General features: G+C 38.1%; 1 protein-coding gene across 2 annotated transcripts in view; it reads left to right on the top strand.

Annotated features, from left to right (window-relative positions):
• The window catches only part of SMS (spermine synthase), a 40,164-nt gene extending 16,063 nt beyond the window's left edge, over positions 1-24,101 (top strand). For both annotated transcript variants that reach the window (XM_035116151.2, XM_035116152.2), the window contains 10 exons: positions 504-624; positions 5,184-5,271; positions 6,068-6,132; positions 9,449-9,624; positions 11,662-11,816; positions 12,262-12,351; positions 14,099-14,213; positions 14,993-15,072; positions 19,409-19,524; positions 20,416-24,101. In XM_035116151.2, coding sequence (XP_034972042.1) covers positions 504-624; positions 5,184-5,271; positions 6,068-6,132; positions 9,449-9,624; positions 11,662-11,816; positions 12,262-12,351; positions 14,099-14,213; positions 14,993-15,072; positions 19,409-19,524; positions 20,416-20,458 — 1,049 coding nt within the window. In that variant the 3' untranslated portion in view covers positions 20,459-24,101. The remainder of the gene's footprint in view (positions 1-503; positions 625-5,183; positions 5,272-6,067; positions 6,133-9,448; positions 9,625-11,661; positions 11,817-12,261; positions 12,352-14,098; positions 14,214-14,992; positions 15,073-19,408; positions 19,525-20,415) is intronic.
• The last annotated feature ends 262 nt before the right edge of the window (positions 24,102-24,363 follow it).

Here is a 24,363-nt window from a genome sequence, read left to right on the forward strand (position 1 = left end):
CGAATGAACTGGCCTGTCGCTCACATTTGTGCAACTGTATGTACTAAAACAATTGTCTTGGCAGCAAGTCTCTCCCCACAACCCCAATATTAGAAGCATTTTATAATTATATTTATGAATAAAAAACACAGGAAAGACCTTTTGTTTTCTATCTAGTAGCTATATATAGACCGGGAGCCAGCAGGAAGCTCCTTTATCAGAGTTTGCACAATTTTGGAATGAATTTTTATTTCAGTTACAGCTAGAGTACCACATAGTTTGCTACTCTTAAGTAAGAAATATAATTTTTGACATTCACTTTATGCTTTGTTTTTATCCTTCTGAGAGAAGATGCTGACAAAAAAGCTAATGCAGATGGGGAAATGTCTGGCAGAAGATACAGTACCAGCATCTTGGGAATCTAATTTTATGTTCATGATGAGAGTTATACAAGTATCAAAAGAATACATGTTAAAAAGTGTCTTTCTTTATTGACCCATGGTGTTTTTTCTTTCATTGTCTAGCTGATTGTAGTGCCGTTTTTAAAGGTCTACAGCCCATCTTCCAAGAGCAGGGAATGACAGAAACTATTCATAACTGGGAAGATCATGGGTACTTAGCAACCTACGTCAGTAAAAATGGCAGGTGAGTACAATATAGACCCATAATTTGTGGTGGGTGTTAGCATTACTGTTTAACAACCAGGTAAATGGTATTATCAAGATGTGTCACTTCAAAGAAGTGAAATAAAAAGTGCAATTAATTAAGAGCTTTTAAGACTTTTTTTTTTTTGGCAAGGGTTTCAACGAGTTAATTTCAAATGCCCACAGTAACTAAAATGTAATGGAAATGTGTTTCCCAGTGACAAAATGAATACATAACCCGACAAAACCACAAGGCTTTATTGTATGTTACAAAACAAGCCTAGTATCACATTCTTAGACAACATTGCACATGTCTGGCTGACTGAAAACAATGGGCATTTTTCTGCCCTCGAATGCTACAGTTATCTGACCTGGCAACAATATGAGCATTACCCCGAAGTGTGGTGTTTTGTGAATGGCGAGTTGGTTTGTACCATTTTAACATAATTCTAAGAAAATAGAGCTGACCTGCATAACAGCTACTGTGGAAGGGCCTGTATTTAAAACTGGAGTGGTTGTATACTGTTTAGTATTCAAAATGGAAATCTCACACGTGTCAAAATTCATTGTCAGGCATTCAATAATATTTACAGACCTTTCTGAGACTTCTCGGTTGTGTTATCCTCTGCAGGTTACCTTCTCTATTTTGCTGCTGGTTTTGTTTTGTTTTAGACTCCGTATTTGATGCCTTGGGACGCGGGTGGCTCTGTGGTCTAAACCACAGCCTAGGGCTTGCTGATCAGAAGGTTGGCGGTTCGAATCCCTGCGACGGGGTGAGCTCCCGTTGTTCAGTCCCAGCTCTTGCCAACCTAGCAGTTCGAAAGAATGTCAAGTGCAGGTAGATTAATAGCTGTACATGGCTTAGAACCCAGGTACCTTAAGGACTACCTGCTTAACATGCCTGGATCTTAGAAATCTCTACTGAAGCCCCTTTCTGAATACACCCAGCTATGAGAGAGAAAGTGGGAGGCGGCGTAGGGGAAATACCTTTTCTAATGTGACACTGACGTTATGAAATTCCCTCCCCAAAGATGGATGCTTGGTGTCTACGAGGGGTAAAGAGAGAGATTCCTATCTTTTGTAGGCATGGAAAGTTGTGGTTTGTTTGTAGAAAAAGAAAACCAGGCTTCACTCTACTCCTTGCTCTGCTCATGAAACTGTTTCACTGAATGATTTCAGGGCAAGGAATGGCTGGATCAAGGTCTCTCCTAATTTTCATGCTGTCACACTTATCAGTGGGACTCTTGCCATTGTAGCAGTTGCTGTGGAGTTCAAGGTCAACTGGTTGTCTCTTCTTGGGGAGTGTGGATAATGTGCACATGAAAGGGGGATAATAGAAAGTGTTTTTGTGAGTGGAAATAAGTACAGAAGTGGTAAATTGGATTGAGAAAATTACTGCTAATAGTAATAATACATTACACTGTGAACTGTGACTAGGCAGAATGTAGATGTCAATCAGAATTGGAAACCACACATTAATGTACTTTAACGTACACCGTAGAGTCGAGCAGTGCTGCTGAATAATGGTATACCCACAAAGGTTTTGAGCATACATTCTCTGCAATTTCAAACTCCTGTGAATGCTGCTGCTGACAATTTTTTCCTTTAACAAAGACCATGTATTAATCCCCATTGGGAAAGCTGCAGCTGCTAAATGAATTGAAGTTGCTTGGGAATTAAGTCATGCTTCCTTGTTGTCTTTGCTAAAACAATTCCTCTATATCTAGATTAAAGCCACATTGCATGAAGTTAAGCCAGCAAAAGTAATATTTGTCATCTCTCCCAGGTCCATTTAATTCATGGTTCACTCTAACAAAAGGCAGAATTGTAGAAGGCTCTATTGTAAAGCTTTCATTAATCATGTTGTCAACATAATATAGGCAAAACAGCCATTCACTTTCTTTACCGAACAGAATGTTAATTACATTTGCCATTCAGAACGCTGCGGGTAGTGGTATGATTTTTTTTATTAAAAAAAACCAAACCTTTTTTTTTATTCCAGTTTATTTGAAAATGCCAGTGAAGGGGAAAAGAACAAATATTTCTGGAATACATGAATCTTTGAAATGCTTGACTTCTAGTAATTGTTGGAAAGTTATAGTACATTTTTAAAACAATTGGGCAAGTGAAACTCTTTTCTGAGTTTGTGCAGTAAAGGAACCATATTATTGAACTGGCTAGTGTGTATGCTAGTGGTTGTTTCATTTTTGTAAGTGGTGAAATCTGTTAACACAAATTTGTGTAATCAAATACAGGTTATTTTAAATTGTTTATTTAATTTTTTTATGTTCCGCCTTTACTTTAAGAACCTCAGGACAGCTAGCTGCAATAAGGTAAAAACTAAGTGAAAATTGCTAAAAGCAGCAGAACACAAAAGGATAAAAGGCAGCCATTAAAACAAGTAGATATTCTCAAGCAATGATGAAACCGTTAACTGTGGCAAGGTAAAATACAAATTGGTAAAGGCCTTTAAAAGCTTTTGTATCCTTCTTAAACTGCAAGGCTTTAGACATTTGACAGAAGGCAATTAATGCAAGATGAGCTTCCACCACAAGGCAGTTCCACAGCTACTGAAAAGGCTCTCTCCCTGGTCCCAGAGCTAAGCAGACTCATGGAGACATCAGATATACAGGAGCGCGTCTGATGATGAAGGTATTAGGAGGCAGGTGGGCTAATACTGGAGTTGGTGGCCCTTCAAACCACTGGCCCTTTAAATTGGGCGTGGAAACAAAATGGAAGCCAGTGCAGTTGTTTCAGTAAAGGAGTCACATGCCTTTGCATTCTAAAGCAATTGTTTTGGACACTCTTCATATGAGGCTTCCATACTGTCCATTACAGCATGGTGAAACTAAGGCAAAAATGGGTAGATGATGTACTAGCTTCAGCTGGGTAAAGGCACTGCTAGCCACAGCCGATACCTTGGGCTCAAGAACCAAGGCTAGGATCAGATGCGCTCCTAAGCAGTGTGATTAAACTTAAGTTTGACAAGTAAAACAATGAATACTAGAAATACTAGAAACAAGCATGATGCTTAAATTTATTATCCTACACCAGCAGTTCCCAGGGCATATTACAACAACTTAAAATCCAGAATTAAAAACTTATTATTATTATTAATAAGAATAATATTTATACCCCGCCCTCCCGGGCTCAGGGCGGCTAACACCAAATATGAATTGCAATAAAACGTAATAGAAAAACAACAACAACAAACAAACAAAACAGTTCATTAAAATACGGCTTAAAATACATCTTAAAATACAGCTTAACACACATACACACTGGCAATGTGTTACCAAAACTTCTGGCTGAGTGGGCTCTGTTTGAAGGTGTTAGCTCTGCCTCTGTACTTGCGGGCTGGCACCCAGGGGCCCTCACAAAAGTGAAAATGCATCTTGGTGAGCTCCAGTTCTGATTTCCTCAGGGAAGTTAGAAACTTCTTTCATTGTCCCCTTCTCCAGCACTCTTCCCAGCTCCTCTTCAGCACTCTTGCCCAGCCTATGAAGTTCCTTTTTTTCCTGTTGCCCCCCATTTTCTCCCTCCCTTTCACCTTGTAACTTCCTTCTCCCACTTACATTTTTATTTCATCTGTAGCCTTTTCCAGGAGCTCAAGTTGCAGCTGCATTAAAGTCTTGGGTTTCTTCATTGATTTCTATGTGCAGGTCTTCCTTCTGCCCTTGGGGGCATTTAAAAATGCTTTCTGTGTGAATCAGAAAATGACCAGTCCAAAAAATGAGATAATTTCCTTGGTCCATTTTATATCTCTGCGCCTCTCCCTTGGCCTTCTTTGCCTTTGTGTATCATTGCCTTCTCCTTCAGCTAGCATCTCTTGCCCATCTGCCAGCTATTTAGCAGGTTGTTTTTTTAAATAAAAAAATCTTCCCAGGCTGCCATGACCACATCTTTCCACTGATCACATCCAGCCAGCTGATTCAATCACCCCCATTCCATCATTTATGTGTTTTAAGCATTTTTCCCCTGAAACAGGTTCCTAGAGTTGCTTGAAAAGACAAAGAATTAGACAACTTTTCCAACTGGCTCTTAATTTTCCATGGATATTTGGCAGCATGCTTAGCTTCTCAGCAGATGCTTTGTGGCATGAGATATTCTTATTCATGGAGCTAAGTGTTTTACCTCCTAAAGATTGCATTGCCACATGCGCAATTGCCCCTTTAATGAAGAATGCATTAAAGCACTTCAAACTTGCATGGAACAGCGTTTGATTATATTTTAGAAATCCTTCTTGTTGTATGAAAACAAAACATAACTAAATTTCTAGTCATCTTAGATCAGTTTTAAAAATCAAACTTGTTTATAGTGGAGAATTTCTCTTAACCACAAAGACTTATCAAGTATTCACAGTTGGAAGGAAGCAATGTAAATATTCAGATGGTCTTCTTTCAACAGATGCTCACAGGACAGTTGATTAGTTGGCATCAGGTAGGCAGCTGAGGTGGTGGAGGTTCTCTTCCTGCAGTTCTTGCTGGAGAAGTTGGTGCTTAGAAAGTAGGGACATGGGAACTGCTTTCATCTGACACTTTTCTTGTTTTTACTGTCTAGTTTTGCCAATCTGAGAATTTATCCTCATGGCTTGGTGTTGGTCGATGTACAGAGTTGCAACGATTTGAATGGAGGAGAAGTAGAGCAGGTAGGTATAGTACCATATACATACAGTAGTGCTTGAATTGTAGACATATTTTTTTACAGAGCTTATTTTTAATTTCATGAATGCCAGGTTTTAATTCTTGCAGCCATTAAACTCAGTGGATAAGTATGGGGCAAACCTCTAGCTTGCTTCAAACATAACAGTAAAGCAGAAATGCCTGTAGGTGCATCGTGGGGAGTGAGTCAGCTCCGCTGAATCTTGGAGAATTAACTCATTCATTTCTTAACAGATCGCCTGGCACTGACCTTGATGACATTTCAGTGGAAGACAAAACCTTTTTTATTTCCACAATGGTTTTAATTCTCACTCTCTCTGTTTCTCTTTGTATATAAGGCATTGCAGATCTTTCTGTTTTTACCTCTAAATAACTCATGTTTTGGATTTGGTTTGTTTAGAAACTAAGCTCACTGGCTTGTATGCAGTGAAAGCAAAATTAATTTTAACAACAATAAGAATGGAAAATAGACAAATCCTAAGGCATTGCTCATCTTTATTGACACTTGTCCATGTAGTGCTACACCATTATTTGCTATTACATGCAAATGCAACTGTTGCACCCAAGAAGGCCAAATATTTATGTAAGTACTTGCTTCAAGGCTGCATAAAATGTCAAAAGTTTAAATTAACACACATCAACAGTTTATTAGTAGTTTTATCCTCTTAGCTGCCATGAGCTTTGGAGGTGTGAGAAAAAAGTTGGCTGTGTATCATAATTTTAGTAATCTTGTTCTTTCAGTTGGATCCTATTGTTTTTTAACCAGACATTTTTTTATCACAGCTTCTAAACAAGATAGAAGAAAGAATGAAAGAACTGTGTCATAGAAACATTGAAAGAGTAAAACGGTGAGGAATTTTGAGATTGTTTGGTCAGATTGCCCAGCGAAGTTTTTGTTGATGTACTGACATGTCTGGTAAATGAATATGGAATTTTAACACATAGTATTGAGACTTACAAAACATTTTACTCAAGTTCATTCATTTTACCCTTACATTTTCTTAATGTAGTAAGTAAAGTTTTCATTTGCTCAGTGGAGTACCATGATGACATAGTGTGGCTGCACCAAAGAAAACCTTTGAAAAATGGGTGATTCATCTCTTGCTGCCTTTTGCTAGTTGGTAGAGACATTTTATTTTATTTTGGCAGCTTCTTGCATTGCTAAGTACTTGAAACCATGGAGAGGCACGGCCAGTCAGAGTAGACAGTACTGAACTAGATGAATCAATGATCTGCCTGTAATGCAACTTCCTACGTTCCTACTGAATAAGTTGTTTTATATAACGCTATGATTGTCAATAATAATAATAATAATTTATTATTTGTATAGTTAGATGCCCTGAGTAGTGCATAGGCACTAGAAAGGTGGGATAGAAATGAAATACAGTGGTACCTCGACTTACGAACGACTCGACAACCGAATTTTTCAACTTACGAATGGGGGTAATGGCCGCGCGCTTACGAATGTCTCAACATCCGGAAAAAAACTGTGGCGGTTTTAGATAGGGATTTTTCAACTTACGAATTTTTCCGTTTTCAATGCATTCCTATGGGAAATCGCGTTTCCAATGGCGTTTTTCGACTTACGAATTTTTCGACTTATGAAGGTGCCTTCGGAACGGATTAAATTCGTAAGTCGAGGCACCACTGTAAACTGAAATCGGGGGGCATAATTGGATGGTGTTAAGTTGCAGTCTTTGGGGGCCTGCCACGTTATTGTGGTTTTCATTCCATACAGAAATATGGGGTTGGGAAAATACTAAAGTGGAGAGCTGAACTTGAAGGGTCCTAAGGTACCTTATTTGACATTCTTTTCCATACCTACGGATTAGTGGGGGGATATAGAAATAACCCGCCTGGGTATTCCATATGCATTCCTTCATTATTTCCCAGCAACTGGAGAGAATCTGTAGCTAGACTAAAAACTGGTATTCATGATATCTGGCTGTTTGCAGAACAAGCTGATCGGAACTGGAGTAAATGGGATCATCTGGTTTCCTGAAGTTCTGAGGAGATCAGCAACTATGATCACACCCTCCATATGTTGTTGGACAGCAACTTCCTTTATTACTGACCTTTTGCCATTCTGTCTGAGCCTAATAAAATCCAATGACATGTGGAAGGCACAAGTTACCTAATGCTGGATTAGACAAGGAAATAATTTTGTTATATACAGGAACAGAGTGATAAACATTGATAAGGCATGGAGGCTGACTACGTTAGAAAAAAACAACTAATACAGTGTAGTAGGTTACATGGGTGAGAGAGGCAGCCTTTTGCCTCTGATAGTAATCTGAACACCTGGTTGTCAAGGCCCCCAGCACTTTCACATTCAGTACAGTTCGCGTTTGTACCAGAGCACAGCGAAACTATTACTTGGAACACCAGTGATTTTAGTCTCCTGCTTCTCTGGCTTTTCTGGGATGCCACCATCTCGTAGCTTTTTCTTGCTCAGGTTATACTTCCAAGTGAAAAAGTAGGAAGCATCAGCATAGCCTTGTGTCCTCTCGGTGAGGTGGCAACTGTTTTGCTTCCTCTGCAGACTTTGAGGTAAGAGTATTCCAAGCTGTCATTGAGCCAGGTGCTGTTGATGTTCCTTGCCTGGGTACCATGTAAGTGAAGACCGCTTAGTTGGCTGCAGGGAGAGCAGGGTAATGCTGGGGAAAGCAAGAGTATAATAATAATAATAATAATAATAATAATAATAATAATAATAATAATAATATAATGGAAAATAATTTATACCACACCCATCTGGCTGGGTTTTCCCAGCCACTCTGGGCGGCTTCCAACAAAATATTAAAATACAGCAATCCATCAAACATTAAAAGCTTCCCTAGACAGGGCTGCCTTCAGATGTCTTCTAAAAGTCTGGTAGTTGTTTATCTCTTTGACATCTGATGGCAGGGCGTTCCACAGGGTGGTTGCCACTACAGAAAAGGCCCTCTGCCTGGTTCCCAGTAGCTTTGCTTCTCACAGTGAGGGAACCGCCAGAAGGCCCTCGGTGCTGGAACTCAGTGTCCGGGCAGAATGATGGGGGTGGAGACGCTCTTTCAGGTATACTGGACCGAGGCTGTTTAGGGCTTTAAAGGTCAGCACCAACACTTTGAATTGTGCTCGGGAACATATTCCTGCTCTGTGGGCAGTGGCAGTGTACCCTTGGAACAAGCTTTACACACTACATGTGATCTCTTGCATCCCAGTTGACCAGACAATGGCCATTTGGGTAAAATATCTGCACCAGTAAATGAATACATAATGTGTTCCATAGGAGTGGACAGGGGGGATTAAGAATAAAGTTTGAGATATTTTGGTGGGTTTGCTCTCTATATTAAAATATTTATCTGGTTTTAAGAGTCTATAAAGCAAATTGGTTTTCATACTTTAAAAAACCTTTGGTCTCCTGAAGTTTGCATACTATCTGCTACTGCCCTCTAGTGTCTCTTAAATTGTTTCATTAAACGGCATGGCTTGGGTGTTACTGAAAGGCATGACAGATTTTTCTGTCCTTATTTTTTCTGCTGTTGTGAAGGCATAGTTAAATGGATTAATCGGTTAAACTAATTTGTGTACCCTCTTGCATTTCAAGAAGAAATACCAAGGGTGGTTCACAAACAAAACAACTTTTAACATACTTAGAAAGTTAATTTAACAAAGTATATAAAAGCATTAATAGCTAGCACAGTTATCCACCATCCTTTGGCAACCTGTTTGACAGCTATGTCCAAGTTATATAACAGCAGCTTCCATGTAAACATTCTAGCCTAGGAATTTAGTTGTTGCTGTAGTGGTATCACAATGGACATTTTAAAAATACTAATAGATAACGTCAACATGAGAGTCTGCTTGGAATGTTGTTGTACCAGTGAATGCTAAAAATAACCACCTTTCCAAAAACCTTTTGTGTGCTGCTTATCTCTTGTTCCGTTCTAGTAATGGAATACATTTTATTGGGCTGCAAATCAAGGAATGGCAATTGTCTCAAAAGTACTAACATTAAAAAGTTTACAATGGGAATTCTTTGTTTGGAACACTAGGTTACAGTGTTCAAGTACCTCTAGGAAGGTAACGTTTTAGAAATGTCTTGACTATAATAATAGCTTTTGCTAACTTGCACAAACCTGAAATTGTGAACTTTCTCTTCTTTTGTGTTTTCATTCTCAGATTGCCAGCCATTGTGAGAGGAGATGCTATTGATAAATATTGGCCCACAGCAGATGGACGACTGGTGGAATATGACATTGATGAAGTTGTTTATGATGAAGAGTCAGCTTACCAGAATATTAAAATCTTACACTCGAAACAGTTTGGAAATATTCTTATCCTCAGTGGGGACGTTAGTGAGTATTGCTGTTTTTATATAATACACAGCCAACTGCTATAGACTTGAGCTGCACAACTTGGGACCTGTCAATCCAAAGTCAACCCATGTTTTGTGGTTTGCTGTGCTTGAAACCCAACCACCTTATCCCCCCCCCCTCAGTCCTGGACAGGCAGTAATGGCAGAAGGTTTTCTTGAACCTCTGTATGGCAGCGTTCAACTTTGCAGGCTCTAAATTGTGTAGGTTTCCCACAGAGCTTCTGGGATTTCTATTATCAGAATTTCTCCCTTTTCTTTCTGATATTTTGACCTGTATTCAAAGAGTTTTCCAGTTGAGATATCTATTCTTTTTTATATCACCCTATCAGTGATTGTAAAAAGGAATCTTTTGGGGAAACATGAAATCCGGGTGAAAATTTTATACAGTGCTGACGAAGCTAGTTTCTTCCCTTCCTGCTAGCATTGTATCATTCAACCCACTGGGGGAAAATAGCAGATAAGATTCAGTTGATTATTGTATTTAGGCTCCCCTTGTTATCAGAACTAATTACACTATCTATATTAAAAGATTATGTTAATTGAGTGAATCATACTATGGTATGGACTCTTCTCCCGGGAATGTTGAAATTTTGGAGCATAACATGATCACACAATGGCTGGTACTGCATGCTTCCTTGCAGTCTGCTGCTGTTTCTAGGTGTGTCATTGATCAACTCCAGTGACAAACCTAATCACAAGCGAAGCCATGAATTATCCGATTTCACTGTTTTCAAGTATTTGAATTGAATTAGTATTAACCATTTATGTTTGTGGGTTCGAAAGAATTTCATACTGCTTTGTTTCCCTTTCAGAATTTCTAATGCAGTTTGTGGTAGGAAAATAGGGGGATTATGCCAAACAGTAGTGTCGCAGTATCAATCAATCAGTCAATTAATCAATCAATCAAATACCTTTATTGGCATCACAGTATAAAACGTTTCAAGTAACTGGAATAATTAAAAAGATAAGGTTGAAGCTATCAAGGGTTATAAGGTCACACTATAGTTGTGTGCATTTGGATATTCTGCTACACCCTGTCTGTTTCCCGAAAGGATAGTTCGTTGGGAACCCTTTTGGGTAAAATTGTGGCTCAAAAGGAAGCTACTAAAGCAGCAATATCTTTGTCCTGATCTGTCAGGAGAAACCTTATTTGTCTTCTTCTCAAAGTTGTGGGCCGGAGGTCCAACATTTTGCTCAGCATCAGTTGGCGAGGTCTGCTGTGTAAAGGGCAATCTAAGAGAATGTGGTCCATTGAATCAGGTACTTCTTGATTGCAGACACACAAACGGTCTTGCAATGGGTGTCCCAGTATTCGAGTTTGGAGAGACAGGAGGCTGTCTTCCTCATTTAGTCAATTAATGAAGAATTGTAGAATTGGAAGGGGAGCACGAGGGTCATCCAGTCCAACCACCTGCAATGCAAGAATCTTTTGCCCAATGTGGGGCTCGAACACACAGACACACATCTTTTGAAACTACCGTGAGCCTTGCTTTCCATGTCCTTTCGTTGCTGAGCTAAAGAAGAACAGACCCCTCTTCACCCCAGCAGGAAGAGATCAGGCTCTTCTGAACCCACCAATCAGCTGTTTGATGGACTGAGGGGGGAATGAGTTACAGGGGGTTAGGAGAAGGCCACACACAAGGAAGGCCCATGGGGGGAGGGCTGTGTGTGGGTTGCATGTACCCCACAGTTTCCCCACCAGTGATGTATATAAACAGATTATGTTCATATACATCAGGTAATAACAGTGACACAGCCATTAATAGATATTTGACATTCGTCTTGTACTTTAGATCGAAATGTAAAATAGCAGGTTTAATTTTTCTAAATCTGTAATAACATTTCTAGTCCCCTCCCTTTAATTAGTCTGAATGATTTACTTTAAAATAATAAAGTCATGGTGGATTTCTGAAATGTAAATGCAAGAGGGTCTAACTTTATGTTCTTATTTAGCACAAACAAAAGAATTTTGTTTTAACATGCACACATCTATCTCTTAATCCCTGCGCTTTTCAAGATCTGGCAGAGAGTGACCTGGCATATACACAAGCTATAATGGGCAGTGGGAAGGAAGACTACACCGACAAAGAAGTGCTCATTCTTGGAGGTGGTGATGGCGGAATACTGTATGAAATAGTCAAATTGAAACCAAAGATGGTCACCATGGTAGAGATATCCTTTTAATAAGGGGGTGATGGTTCATCTTGAAAATGTTTTATCATGATTTCTCCCTGTGCGTTCTGTTCTGAAAGATCAAAATAGATCAGATGATTAATGCAAGCGCCTCTCAGAACCACCTTAAGTTTCACATTGTGTGTCGGGCACTGTAAGTCTGGCTCAGATTGTCCTAAATTCAGATAGAGGCATCTTGTTGCCATCATGACTTTAGTAGATCGTTTGACCAAGATACTTAAATGTTGGCCATTTATGATTATGCAGCAAATTTAGATAATTAGCTACCTATAAAGGAATGTTTAAAACAGTTGTCGATAACATGTCTTTAAGAGTTGCCTGAAACAGTTGTCTATTGATCTTGCTATTCCGAAGCAAAACTAAATAACTTATTTTAATAACCGTAACAAAATGAGTTGGTGGATTCTTAACTAGCATCAGATACATTGACCAAATGGTGATTGACGGGTGTCGAAAATATATGCGCAAAACATGTGGCGATGTCTTGGACAATCTGAAAGGAGAATGCTATCAGGTAACTAATTGTTTTAAACATGTAAAATGAAAGATGTTATCTTCATCAATGAAAATACACATTTGGGAGTAATTTCTGATGTAATGCCGTGTATTGTGGTAGCTATATACAATTCTAAGACATTATGAACAGATGAAAAATAGTAGTGTTGCATGGCCAAAAAATGGCTTATCTTCTGAGTTAGGCCAATAAAACTCAGAGGCAAGAGGAGTTAGGAGTCCATTTTGTTTATTGCAAAGCAATAAGCTACAGTCGAATCATTTCGCAAAACTGCAACCCAAGGTCGGGCAGGGGTTTAATAACATTTCAAACAAACGATATCAATATTAACCAATCAAATACATCATTACTTCATTGTAGTTTAGTATGCATGTGCAATAAGCATTGCTACCAAAACCTTGATTCTCACCATGATATGTTACATTGTGTTAGTAGCGTGTTGGGAACCTGTGTTACGTGTTCTTATGTTCTTAGCTTGTGAGCTGTACCTTTGTGATTTGCGTATTAGCTGGCCTTCTGTCCCAGTAAAGGACGGCATTCTTGCTAAATCATTAGTAACAGGTTACCATAACTTTTCTAATACAAGCATATTCTAAGATTTATAGGGAACTACATTATCACCTTAATTCTGGCCCTTTGAGCCCCTGCTACAGTAGTGCTTTCAATCACTAAAATGTATACATGTTTAGGAAGAGCCGCATGCACTAAAATTATAATATCTGTCGTTCCATCTATAGCAGGCAGGCCTGTGAAATAGAGTCATAATGTATTCTGCATAAACAGGCTATATAGTACATTTATAAACTCAATAACTAGGCATCTGAGGTATGCTAGACTTCCTAATTAGAATAATGTCATAGAAAATAAATAAATAAATAAATGGTTTAAATTCAATTTATAAAAGGAAATATTCTAGCACCATAAAACTGAAACGGCATGTTGATCCTTATTACCTTATTTTCAGTTTTCTTTATTTCGTGATGTCTTTGTTTTGTACAGAAAGGAATGAATGCTGGCACACTTAATGATCCCCCCTTGCCTCTTGTCACATTCTTTCTGGGGGTGGTGGTGGTAGTAATCAAATATGGGTTCTCTGGGTAGCCTTAGGGCTCATCATCATCTCTCAGCCGAATCTGAGAGTAGACCACAGCACAGTAGTCCCCGGTTTCTCCCTTCTGGGATCTCCACGTAGAAGTTGTGAAATGCTTCTCTGAAATCCTATAGAACCACTGCCTCCCATGGTTGACATTACTGATCTAGATCAAACAGCTGTCTGACAGCATGAGATAGCTTCTAATGGCACTGTTGTGAAAGTAAAATGAGTTAAAGAATCTTGTGTAGATGGTGAATATACATTCACAATGAGGCTGAGATCATCCTTCCTCTGTCAGATAATTGTGCACTTAACATGAGAGCATACCGAAATAGAGCCCAACGCAATCTGTGGAATCTGTTCATCTGTGTCTTGTGATGTTGAGGTTATGGGCATTTTTCTTTTTTTGCAAACATGTGTTATATGTGAACCACCAGGCACTGCCAGGCTTCGCTATACATTTTGAAACACATGCTGAGGGCATTAAAAACAAAAACTATCTGTACTAGTTACTGACTTCTTCAATGTTGTTACCGTCAAAATGACAGAAACAATGGATGAGTGATCTGGGAGTGCTAAAAAGGTGGTAGTGATCTAACTGAGGAACCCCACATATGAAAAGTTGCCCAAATTCTACTATTGTGTTTTTTTTAGGTTCTAATAGAAGATTGTATTCCAGTTCTGAAGAGGTATGCCAAAGAAGAAAGGATGTTTGATTATGTAATTAACGATTTGACAGCTGTTCCAATCTCCACATCTCCAGAAGAAGGTTAATGTCTCTATGACCTTTTGAATGCGAACCTTGTTTACAATGAAAACTCTTTCATTTAAAAACCTTGTTTGCAGTTGAATAACTTCTATCTGGGAGAGATAAAGGGATGGTTGGGGGGGAAGAAGGCATGGATTGACCCAGGAATGGCTTAGAAGATGGTATGTGCATGTCAGGTGTGTGGGCATGTGTGTAGAAAATGGAGCACAGTTGGACATTATGACAGTCCCTCTGCACACAGATGTTATGCCCTTTCCACTGTAATTGCTACTTGTTTACAAGGCATCCTATAACCCTGAACAAAAAGATTCTAAAAAACAAAAAAAAATCCCTTCCAGCAACACCTTAGAGACCAACTAAATTTGTCATAGGTATGTAGACCTGTAGACCATTTGCAGTCGTTTTTCCTGTAGACCATTTGCAGTCATTAACGGTCATCAACAGCTATCAGCCTGTCAATCAGCCACTCCTTCCACCCTTCTGAGTAATACCTCCCCCCCCCCACCATATAAGCGCCTGGGGACTTCTGCTTCAGTGTATCTGAAGAAGTGTGCATGCACACGAAAGCTCATACCTATGACAAACTTAGTTGGTCTCTAAGGTGCTGCTGGAAGGAATTTTTTTATTTTGTTTCGACTACGTCAGACCAACACAGCTACCTACCTGTAACAAAAAGATTCTGTTAACGTTAAGGATGATACATTTTGCTATAGCTCACCACAGTTATGAATATTTCATTGTGAATTGCTAATTAAACAATTAGTATTTTTCAAATTTAGATTCTACGTGGGAGTTTCTGCGGATGATTCTGGACCTTTCAATGAAAGTCTTGAAACCTGATGGAAAATATTTTACACAGGTATGGCAGATGAAAAGTAATCACAATGAAGCATGACAGCGAAGTTTGAAAGAATAAGCCTGTTTAAGATGCTACTTTGTCCCTAGGGTGAGATCGGGAGCAGTCCAAGGCTTTTATACATATCCTACACAATCATGCTAGAGGCTGAAGTGAATCAGAGAAAATCTGGGTTTATTTGAATATGGGATCTTCCAGAACCTGAGAAAGTTCAAATAAACATTTGAGGCTTGCTCATTGCTTTCTATGCATATCAGCATTAGGACCAGATAAGCCTGCTCCAAAATCTGGTTAAATCCGAGGACTTAAACATAATTTGAAGTTTGTTTTACTTTTTTCAGCCTGGCTCAGATTTTCTGCTTGGTTTCAGGGAAGTTTAAATCAAATACTATTTTATACAGATAAGGTATACTATACCTTATCAGAAATGATGAGGGTATTTTAGAGCTGGCATGCAGCCTTCAATATTCTTACACTTTGATAATCCTAGCTGCATTTTTAAAAGGGTGAGGGAGAGAAAGACAATACATTTCCAACAACAGCCATGGTCACCTTGTGACTCCGAAATATGTAGCTAGGCAAGCTTATCCACAGATGCTTCATTTTTAAGTTAACATTTTTCAGTCCTCAAGTTTTAATAGCTAATGAAATGTTTCAGCATATAAGAAGGCAGTCTAGTCTGTTTCTCTGTGGTATGAGAAGTTCTCTGTTTTAAATAACTGTTAGAAGCAAGGGGTCCCAATCCTTTTATGGATCAGGAAGCATTAGTTCCATAGCAGTAGAACACTGCCAAAACGCCAAATACCTTTTGCTGCTCCTAAAAAACGAATGCAACTAAGGAATGGCCATTAGAGTGTTGCTGTATGCTGGCAGGGAATATCTTGTGCGGTGTAGTCATCTGCAGTATACTCTCTGGCCACTAGATGGAGCTTGGCAACTAAAAACGTTGGCTCCTGTAATAAAATCCAAATAATGTTATGGGCGAGGAATATATGGACACTTGAAAAAGACACATCTTACACACAGGCTGCTGCATACACACATTTGACAGTCGTTATAGTTTTGCTCACAGAATGAGAATTCACACTTTTTAAAAATGCATAGACAGAATATATGCTTGATATATGTATATAACACAAGCATTTGTTTTAGTTTTATTTAACTTGTTAAGGGTTTAAAAGATCTGTATAGTTCTCAAAGTTTAGCAGTATTGGCAAAGTTTCCAAGTTCCTCTTGAAGATGGGGGGTCACCCGATCCTTTGTACTTGATAAGTTGATAATAAGACTGGGATTTAACTAGGAATCACAGCTTGAAATGCAGGAGTAGAAATAAATGACAGATATTTTCCTTCTCCAACAGTTTGAGGCAATTGATCTTTGACGCCTGAGGAATAATTTCTCTGCTCACCTAGCAGAGAATGTCAGCAATCTGTGTGCTCTATGTACTAATACCCTATAAGTCATTTGGGTTCAGGGCATAGTAGGGTGATTATGCTCCCTCTCCATAGTTTATGGGGAAATATGGATGGAAAATTGAGTGTAGTAGAAGTCATTTTTCAGAAATGTATTTCCTGGAGTACTTTCCAGATCCTAATATAACCTTTTCAGTGACGTTTTTAAGCTTTTTAACGGGTGTGTGGTTACTTAGGATTGAAAAGGAAAGACCTTCATTCCTCAAGTCCCCTTTCTACAGCTCTTACCGTATTTTTCGCTCCATAACAAGCACATTTTCCCTCCTAAAGCGGAAGGGAAAAAGTCGCTGCGTATTTAATAAAATTATTAAAAAATGGCTCCTCCCCCTTTGCCGTTGATGTCGGCAAAGGGGGCGGGGGAGTAGCAGACAGCCTGAAAGCACCGTCTCCCTCCTAGCCTTAGATGGAGCCAACTACATGCTCTAAAAACTAGGTGTGTGTTATGGTCCGGTGCGTGTTATGGCCCGAAAAAATACGGCAGAACCCTCAAAGAGGGTTCCACTGTGTGGTACAGGAGACCCTAGGGGCAAGAGGCACCTGTAGCCCACTATGTAATTCCAGTACAATAAAAAAATGTTGGTGGGCATATAAATCCAACATTGGCCTATGTTTGGCATATTTGATTTATTATGAACAAACCATCCTGGTGTGTGAATTCGCATAGGTCTTTTTTTTAAGGTGAAGTGTGGTACTGTGAAGTGAAATATTCACCTGCTTCTGATGCAGATGTTGTCACAGTAGTGGCACTACTCCAGGTGCCACATAGTACCCATTCCACATTGGTAAGAACTCAGTTGTTTAGCGTGGCAGCACCTGCACTTTGGAACTCCCTGCCTATTGTGAGATCCAGCAGGTGCCCTTTTGGCATCTGCTAAAAACATTCTAGATGCCTAGAAGAATTTTTTTTTCTAGATGCCCAGGAAGTTGAGGTAATTTTAATCTGTTTTAGTATTTTAAGTTTTGTATGTTTTGAAGTATGGTTGTGAATTTGTCTTGGTTTTATTGTTCTAATTTTTTGTAAACCACTTTGAGGGTTTGAGTGTTATGAATGAATGAATGAATGAATGAATAGTACTGGAGAAACTATTGGATTTAATTATTACGGAAGTATTTTCCTTCTACCTTTCCACAATTTGTTTGCCACGTTGTCTCCTGTGATTGCTTGCCATTTGATGAGCTGGTTGATGAAACCTGGATACTAAGGATGACAAAACTAGACTGCAGATTACTCTCATTATAGAGATTGGGTGGGCCATTAAGCTACCTCTATACTGGCAGGATGTCCCATAAATTACCTAGTTTTCTACTTGTGATTTCCAAATTACACACGCAGGTTGTTTATATGCCATCCCATTCAATTTAATGCTGACAAAATTACATGCTTTGTAAAAGGCAGCGGAACAAAATAACCACTGCAGGACTGCGGATAATAATAGATTACTAAACAAGTTTTATATACTTAACTTTTATATACTTAACTTCCTTACCTTTATATTAACCTCTCTCTTACCATTTTACGATGCTTGTGGTTCACTTAATAACTCAATTTATTTCCGAAATACTTAATTTCCTTCTGATATTTATTTGATGTTCTAATATTAAAAAATGAGACAATAATGATAATAACGTGTTGCTCTAATATAATAAGCATAGAAACAAGAATGTATTTCCCCTTGTTTACCTTCTGCTCCCCGCCATTCATTTCCCACCTATAATTTAAATTCATTTTGTTCTGTTTATGATTAATGATCTTCCATTCAGAATTCATATAACATTTTGTCCTGCATTTGTGTATTGCCCTTTCTTAAGCCTCTTCTATATATTCCAGGAGTGGGGAATCTGCATTCCTTCATACAGTGCTGGACCACAGCTCCCCATCACTCCTGACATTGGTCCTGCCAGCTGGTGATGATGGGAGTTGCAGCCCAACAATATCTGAACAGCTGTAGGTTCCCCACACCTGATATATTTAATGCCACAGTCGCTATTCAGGTATAAAACTTGTCATATCTTTCTCACTCATCTCTTCAATGCTGTACTTTAAACTCATTTACAGGTAACGGTTATTATCCGTTATTAATGTATTCATTAGTTTAGTAATGCAGTCACTTCAGAATGTTTATGTTCTTTCCACTGTCGTGAAATATTTAATTTTGATAAAATAAATGCTTCACATAGATTGGAGCCAGTCTGAGCAAGCTTGATTGCAGAGTGAGTACAGCATTGGCATTGAGCAATCATTCCAAATTCCTGCCTAGGGATACTGTAGCCCGTATTGGAATTTTGTAATATGTGTTAACATTCGGAACGGGAAAGGAGTTACCAGTAGAGTCTACAAAACCATGATCCTGAATGTATTTAATGCAGAATAAAATCCATGAAACTTGGTAGGACTTCAATGTAAATATCCTGATGATGAGCTTTATCTGAATCATACCTTAAATCTGGAGTGTTACTTTCTTACTTTATAATTTATGAAGAATGATTTTTTATAGATTGCATGTTTATGTCTTACTTCCCTATCTTATGGTTTTAATATTTCTATTATAGTTTAATTGCTCTTTATCTAATATTTTTCTGTGCTGTATCCATGTTTGCTTTAATTTTTGTGAACCTCCTTGAGTCCCAGTACTGGAAAAAGGTGGGATATAAACAAAACACCAACCAACCAACCAACCAATCTTAAGCAGCTCAATGAATCTTTGCTATTGGGTAGTATATAAATATTACAAATAATATAAATAAATTTGTGTCTTTTTCAAGTGATTGAAACCTCTGTTTATATAGAACCTATTGATGACTTTGCTCCCTTTGCATTATGTCGCCCCACAGTTTTATTGATATATAGGTCACATGTTGTCTTGCAGGGAAATTGTGTAAATCTGACTGAAGCTTTGACTCTCTACGAAGAACAGCTTGGTAGGCTATACTGTCCTGTGGCATTTTCAAAGGAAGTTGTATGTGTCCCTTCATACATGGAACTGTATCCTTGGTTAATAAATCATGTCTCTTGATAAGCACCATTGTATAAACCAAGTTTATAGTGAGTACATCAAAAGGACTTCACTGCACATGCTCTTCAAAAGATAAAGAGTATCTGAATAATGCAGGGAGGATTCTACTTCAAAATTTAATAACATAGATGGGTCTGACTTAAGTCCTACTCAGACAAGTCCATTTGAAATCAGTTGGCCTAAATCACTTGTGCCTAATTTGATTTCATTCAGTTGGTCTATTCACAGTTTAACTTTGTCAGATACCATCCCATAACTTTCAGAAATTCTGCTATGGGTATGTTTGTTCCTAACATGTATAACAGGCCTTAAAGAAGTTTTTCTTTAAAACAAGACAGCAGAAAGGACACGAAATAATACTACTGTAATTTCCATTTTTCAAAGTTCAGATTGATGCCCATGCTATTAAGACTGAAGTGAAGTGCAACAGTGTAAACTAATAGTGGTGCCCTAAAGAAAATCAAGGTATTTCTCATCAACTTACCATGAAATAAGGATATGTGGATTTGAAATGGTTGGATTTCTTAAAATATTAAAAATTAATATTAATGTGAGAATTTTACTGACAATATATTATGCAACCAAATTGTATTTTTTAAGGCTTGAAGTGATGACCTGAAAGGTTGTCAACTATGGCACAGCTTTACAAGGTATCCTGCTGTTGAACATACTTCCATCAGGACAGAATTATGAGGGGATGGGGCTAGGATGAGAATGCCTTCCAACTATGAATCTAGCCATATAACTTACAAAGGATGATAAAAGTAATGCAGATTCTAATTGAAATGATGGTTTCATCTTCCTGTTCATAATGTGACAAAAGCGCAAAATATGCATTCGATTCCTTGACAAGTTTTTAGATGGGTATTTTATACTATTTGGAAGAAGAGAACAGATGTTTGAAGTTCAAGGTCCACCCGCCACACATGCTTCATGAAGTGTGTAGGGCTTGCCACATGCTACATCTTGGCGTCTTGAATCTTTAAATTATATGCTGTAGATGATCCTGAAACTTAGTCATGCTATCGATTTGTGAATTCTTTAAATGTTTTTAATTATTATTTTAATTTAAAAGCAAATGGGAAAAAAATGTATATTTTGATGAGCTAGGGTGTTATTTTTTGAAAGTCAACGTAGATGAATTAGCAGCGAAGCTATAGCTGCTGAATGCACTGAACCTTTAGAATGTGATCATTTTTATTTTTTATTTTAGATCGTTGGATACCAATTTAAAAAGACAATGTTAGCATTTCAGTGTGGTACCATAGAATTTTCTCTCCCTTCAGACATTAATCAGTTTAATAGTCATGGTGCTTTAAATAGACTTTAAGTGGGTTGTTTGTTAAATGATCGATGTGCTTCCATTGGAGGAATTAAGGGCAGACTTCTTCTTTCTTCCTTTTTAAGGAAACCCTCTGGCCCATTGTGGTGCTATAAAGCCACTATGATACTACTTACGGTGAATCCTTATTCTAACCCTCATGTGTCAAGATCTGGTAATTCATTTAGTGGGTCTTCCCAACAGGTAAATACTCAATCTCAAATATGTGAGGGTTCAATCGGAGGAAAATGTGAGGGTTTCTTCGGAGTAAAAGTACAGCACAACTAAAAAGATGGGGATAAAGCCATGCTGTAATGACTGCCACATCAGAATGATTGGGCCCAGTCTTTGGTTACAAAGGGAAATAACTAATAGTTTCTTCATCTTCATCAGACTAGTTTTATTCTAAAGACTTTTTCAACACACAAAAGTGAGAAAAGGCTGCATGTCCTCATGCACAAAGAGATTTACAAAATACTTAATGCTGGAATAAACGCCATTGGCTTAAGAAGTCTATTAGTGAGCTGTCATTTGACAAATAAAGCTAGCCCCTGTTAATATTTTTTTTATAAATAGGGAGGAATAATAGATTAAACAAATAACTGTTAGTGCTATAAACTTTGAAACTATGTTTTGGACTGTTGCCCCAGTCCTTCAATTTCAGTATGGAAAGCTGAAATGTGTATTGAGAATTCTTTTTATTGGTCACATACCCCTTTAGTGCAAATGTTAATGAAGTGCGAAAGGCCATTGAAAAGGAAAAATTAGCCAAGTGACTTACAAAACAATGCATTGGAAGCTTCTTCACCAACCGCATCTACTTGAGTGGGAGCTGAGCTCAAGAGCACAGGCCATGTCCCATTTGTTACAATATAGTCTGTGCAGGTGAAGTTTCTGGTAGATTTTAAGCCCGAGAGTATTTATATTTTGTGCTTCTCTATAAACAGAGTGTTTACTCCACATAGTTGAGCCCAGCTACATGGATCTGATGGATCTTGCGGCTAAAACATCACTAGCCCATACACTGTATTTGCATATGCATGTTGAAATACCTATTGCATTTGTACTCCCCACCCTGTCCACTTCTGCACATGGTGTAAAATTATATTTTTGTAAAATCTTTCTTATGTACTGGTTGATCATTCACGTATGACTTTGCTATAGGCAAATCCTTAAAATAGCTCAGAAATACAACCTTATAATTAAAATGTTCTATCCTTCTCTCAGCAGTTTCAGACTTTACAGCAAAATTACTCCCCTCCTCCCCAAATGAAAAAAATGTGTTATATTTCACTGTTACATTTTCTCACCACGTTAGAGAAAGGGCTGCACTTTGATTGTTATCTCCACGCTATATTATTGCAAGATGAGAATGCACCACTCCATTCTGAGAAACCGATCACTAGGGAGAATTGCTTTATGTATTTAGAAAGGAGGGCATAGTCCTTCATAGCTACATGGAGGAATTCTGCAGTGAAGCTCAGAATTGCCAGAAACTCAGAAGGCTTTGCTGCCTTGGGGTTCTGTTGTGCTAACAAAATGGGCATATAAATAAGGTAAGTTTACAATTAATAACTCCTGAATTATATGTCTTATAACTTAAAGCTACCTGATCAGTAATTTAATCTCTGTTGACTTAAAATGATTAAAAAGTTAACTGATCTAGCCAGTGGTAAAGTGCAAACTTTCTTCAGGTCAAATGAAGTGTTCCTGTAGATTGGGAAGGAACCATTATTTAAAGCTGTCTAGTCTGAGGTCATAATTAAAACATCTAGTGCTATATTTAGAAGATTACGGTTATGAACTTCCATTGGATCAGATAGCAAACATGTCTGGAGGTTCAGACCAGCCTTTTTTTCCTACTGGCAAAAGCATACAGTTGTGTCACATTTATATCGAATTGTTTTGCCCTCCTTTTGAGTAGATTGGTAGTGACTTAGGCAGAACCCTTTTTTTCTTTCCTTTACAATTAGACATAAAATCTTAGGGAACCCACAATAGACACACATGATACTTTGTGCAGAATGTCCCAACATACACCCATGGTGTGCATCAAATAATGCTCCTTATCATTTTCAAAACCTCATTTATTGTTTTGGGATTATGCAATGCTTGTAACTTGGAAGTAATAGCCACGTTCTTAAGTAAATTGAAGAGTTTTTGTTCCATTGTCCTACGTAGCTGAAGAGTGATCTTGACCCATTCATTCATTACCTAGGTTACAGAATTCCTCTAATAGCTATACAAAAAAAAACCAACTAGATAAGCATAATTTTATAGGCATTTGTGTTGTAATTGGAAAAAAGTGGTTCTACATTTTTACTTGAATTTCCCACTTTTTTTGGCTTTCTGAAGAAACTTAAGAAAGAAAACTACTGGTTAAGTATGGATAGTTTTGGAGGAAGAATATGTTGACACTTAGTTTTATTGTATACATAGATTTCATGAGCATAGCATTTGATTTTTCTGGAGAAAGGCATATTTTAGTATTACTTCCCTGATGCATTCTATTAGATACAGAACCAAGGTTAGTCTTAAATCTGTTAAAAAATGAGGATCAGGGATAGATGGGAAGTGATATTGCTTGGAAAGCCAACTAATAGATGCTTCATTCTCTCAGTGAAAGGGAAACAATTGAGGACAACTGTGTTTTGTTTTGTTTTTAAAAATGTTTTATGTAGAATATCATTATAACATAGATGTGTGTGTGCGTTTAAAAGCAAAATGTTATAAGCTGAACATCTCTTCCCACCCCCTTTTCCTATTACTGCTTGAATAGACTGAGGAAATGTTCAAATAAAGTGTTGTCACTCTTTATTTATATATACATACATACATATATATATATATAGTTGTTGCTGTAGTGTACAGTATGAAAAATCACTTTTCTTTTTGATGTGTAAGAATTGGGGCAGGGGGGGAAACCAACCTGCAACAGATTAACTTTTATACATATATATATATAAAATACACATGGAACTGAGTGGAACATCGGTTGTGAGTGCCTCACTACACATGCAAATCAATCCCAAAGATGGTTGGCATGGGGTGTCTCTTAATTCTTTGCACTAAATGCTGCTTCCATCTAGTAGTGAATTTTGACTATTTAACAAAAAGAAGTTTGATACCTATTCTGACTTTGCTGAAAGAAAACTTCTGGCGTTGTATCAATTGCACTAGTAACAGTGCACATATTCAAATAAAGGTACGCTGTTATTACCTGTACTGCCTGAATTGTTAATATCTGTCAATATCAACCCTATGTGCAACTACCTAGGTGTATGCTTCATTGAATGTAGTGTGGCCTAAGAGTAAACATACCGAGGATTTTGCCATTTTATTTCATACTGGTTTGATGAAGTGAGGATTTGTTGTGATGGTGTGGTCACTCGACCTTCAGTTGGGCACTGCTGTTTACCGGGAGGTAGGGAATGAGGTTCATGTGGTAAAAATGTATTGGCGGAGCCAATCTGGTTCTCCCACTAGT

The sequence above is a fragment of the Zootoca vivipara genome, chromosome 4 (assembly GCF_963506605.1).
Source record: "Zootoca vivipara chromosome 4, rZooViv1.1, whole genome shotgun sequence".
In the NCBI taxonomy this organism is placed as follows: domain Eukaryota; kingdom Metazoa; phylum Chordata; class Lepidosauria; order Squamata; family Lacertidae; genus Zootoca; species Zootoca vivipara.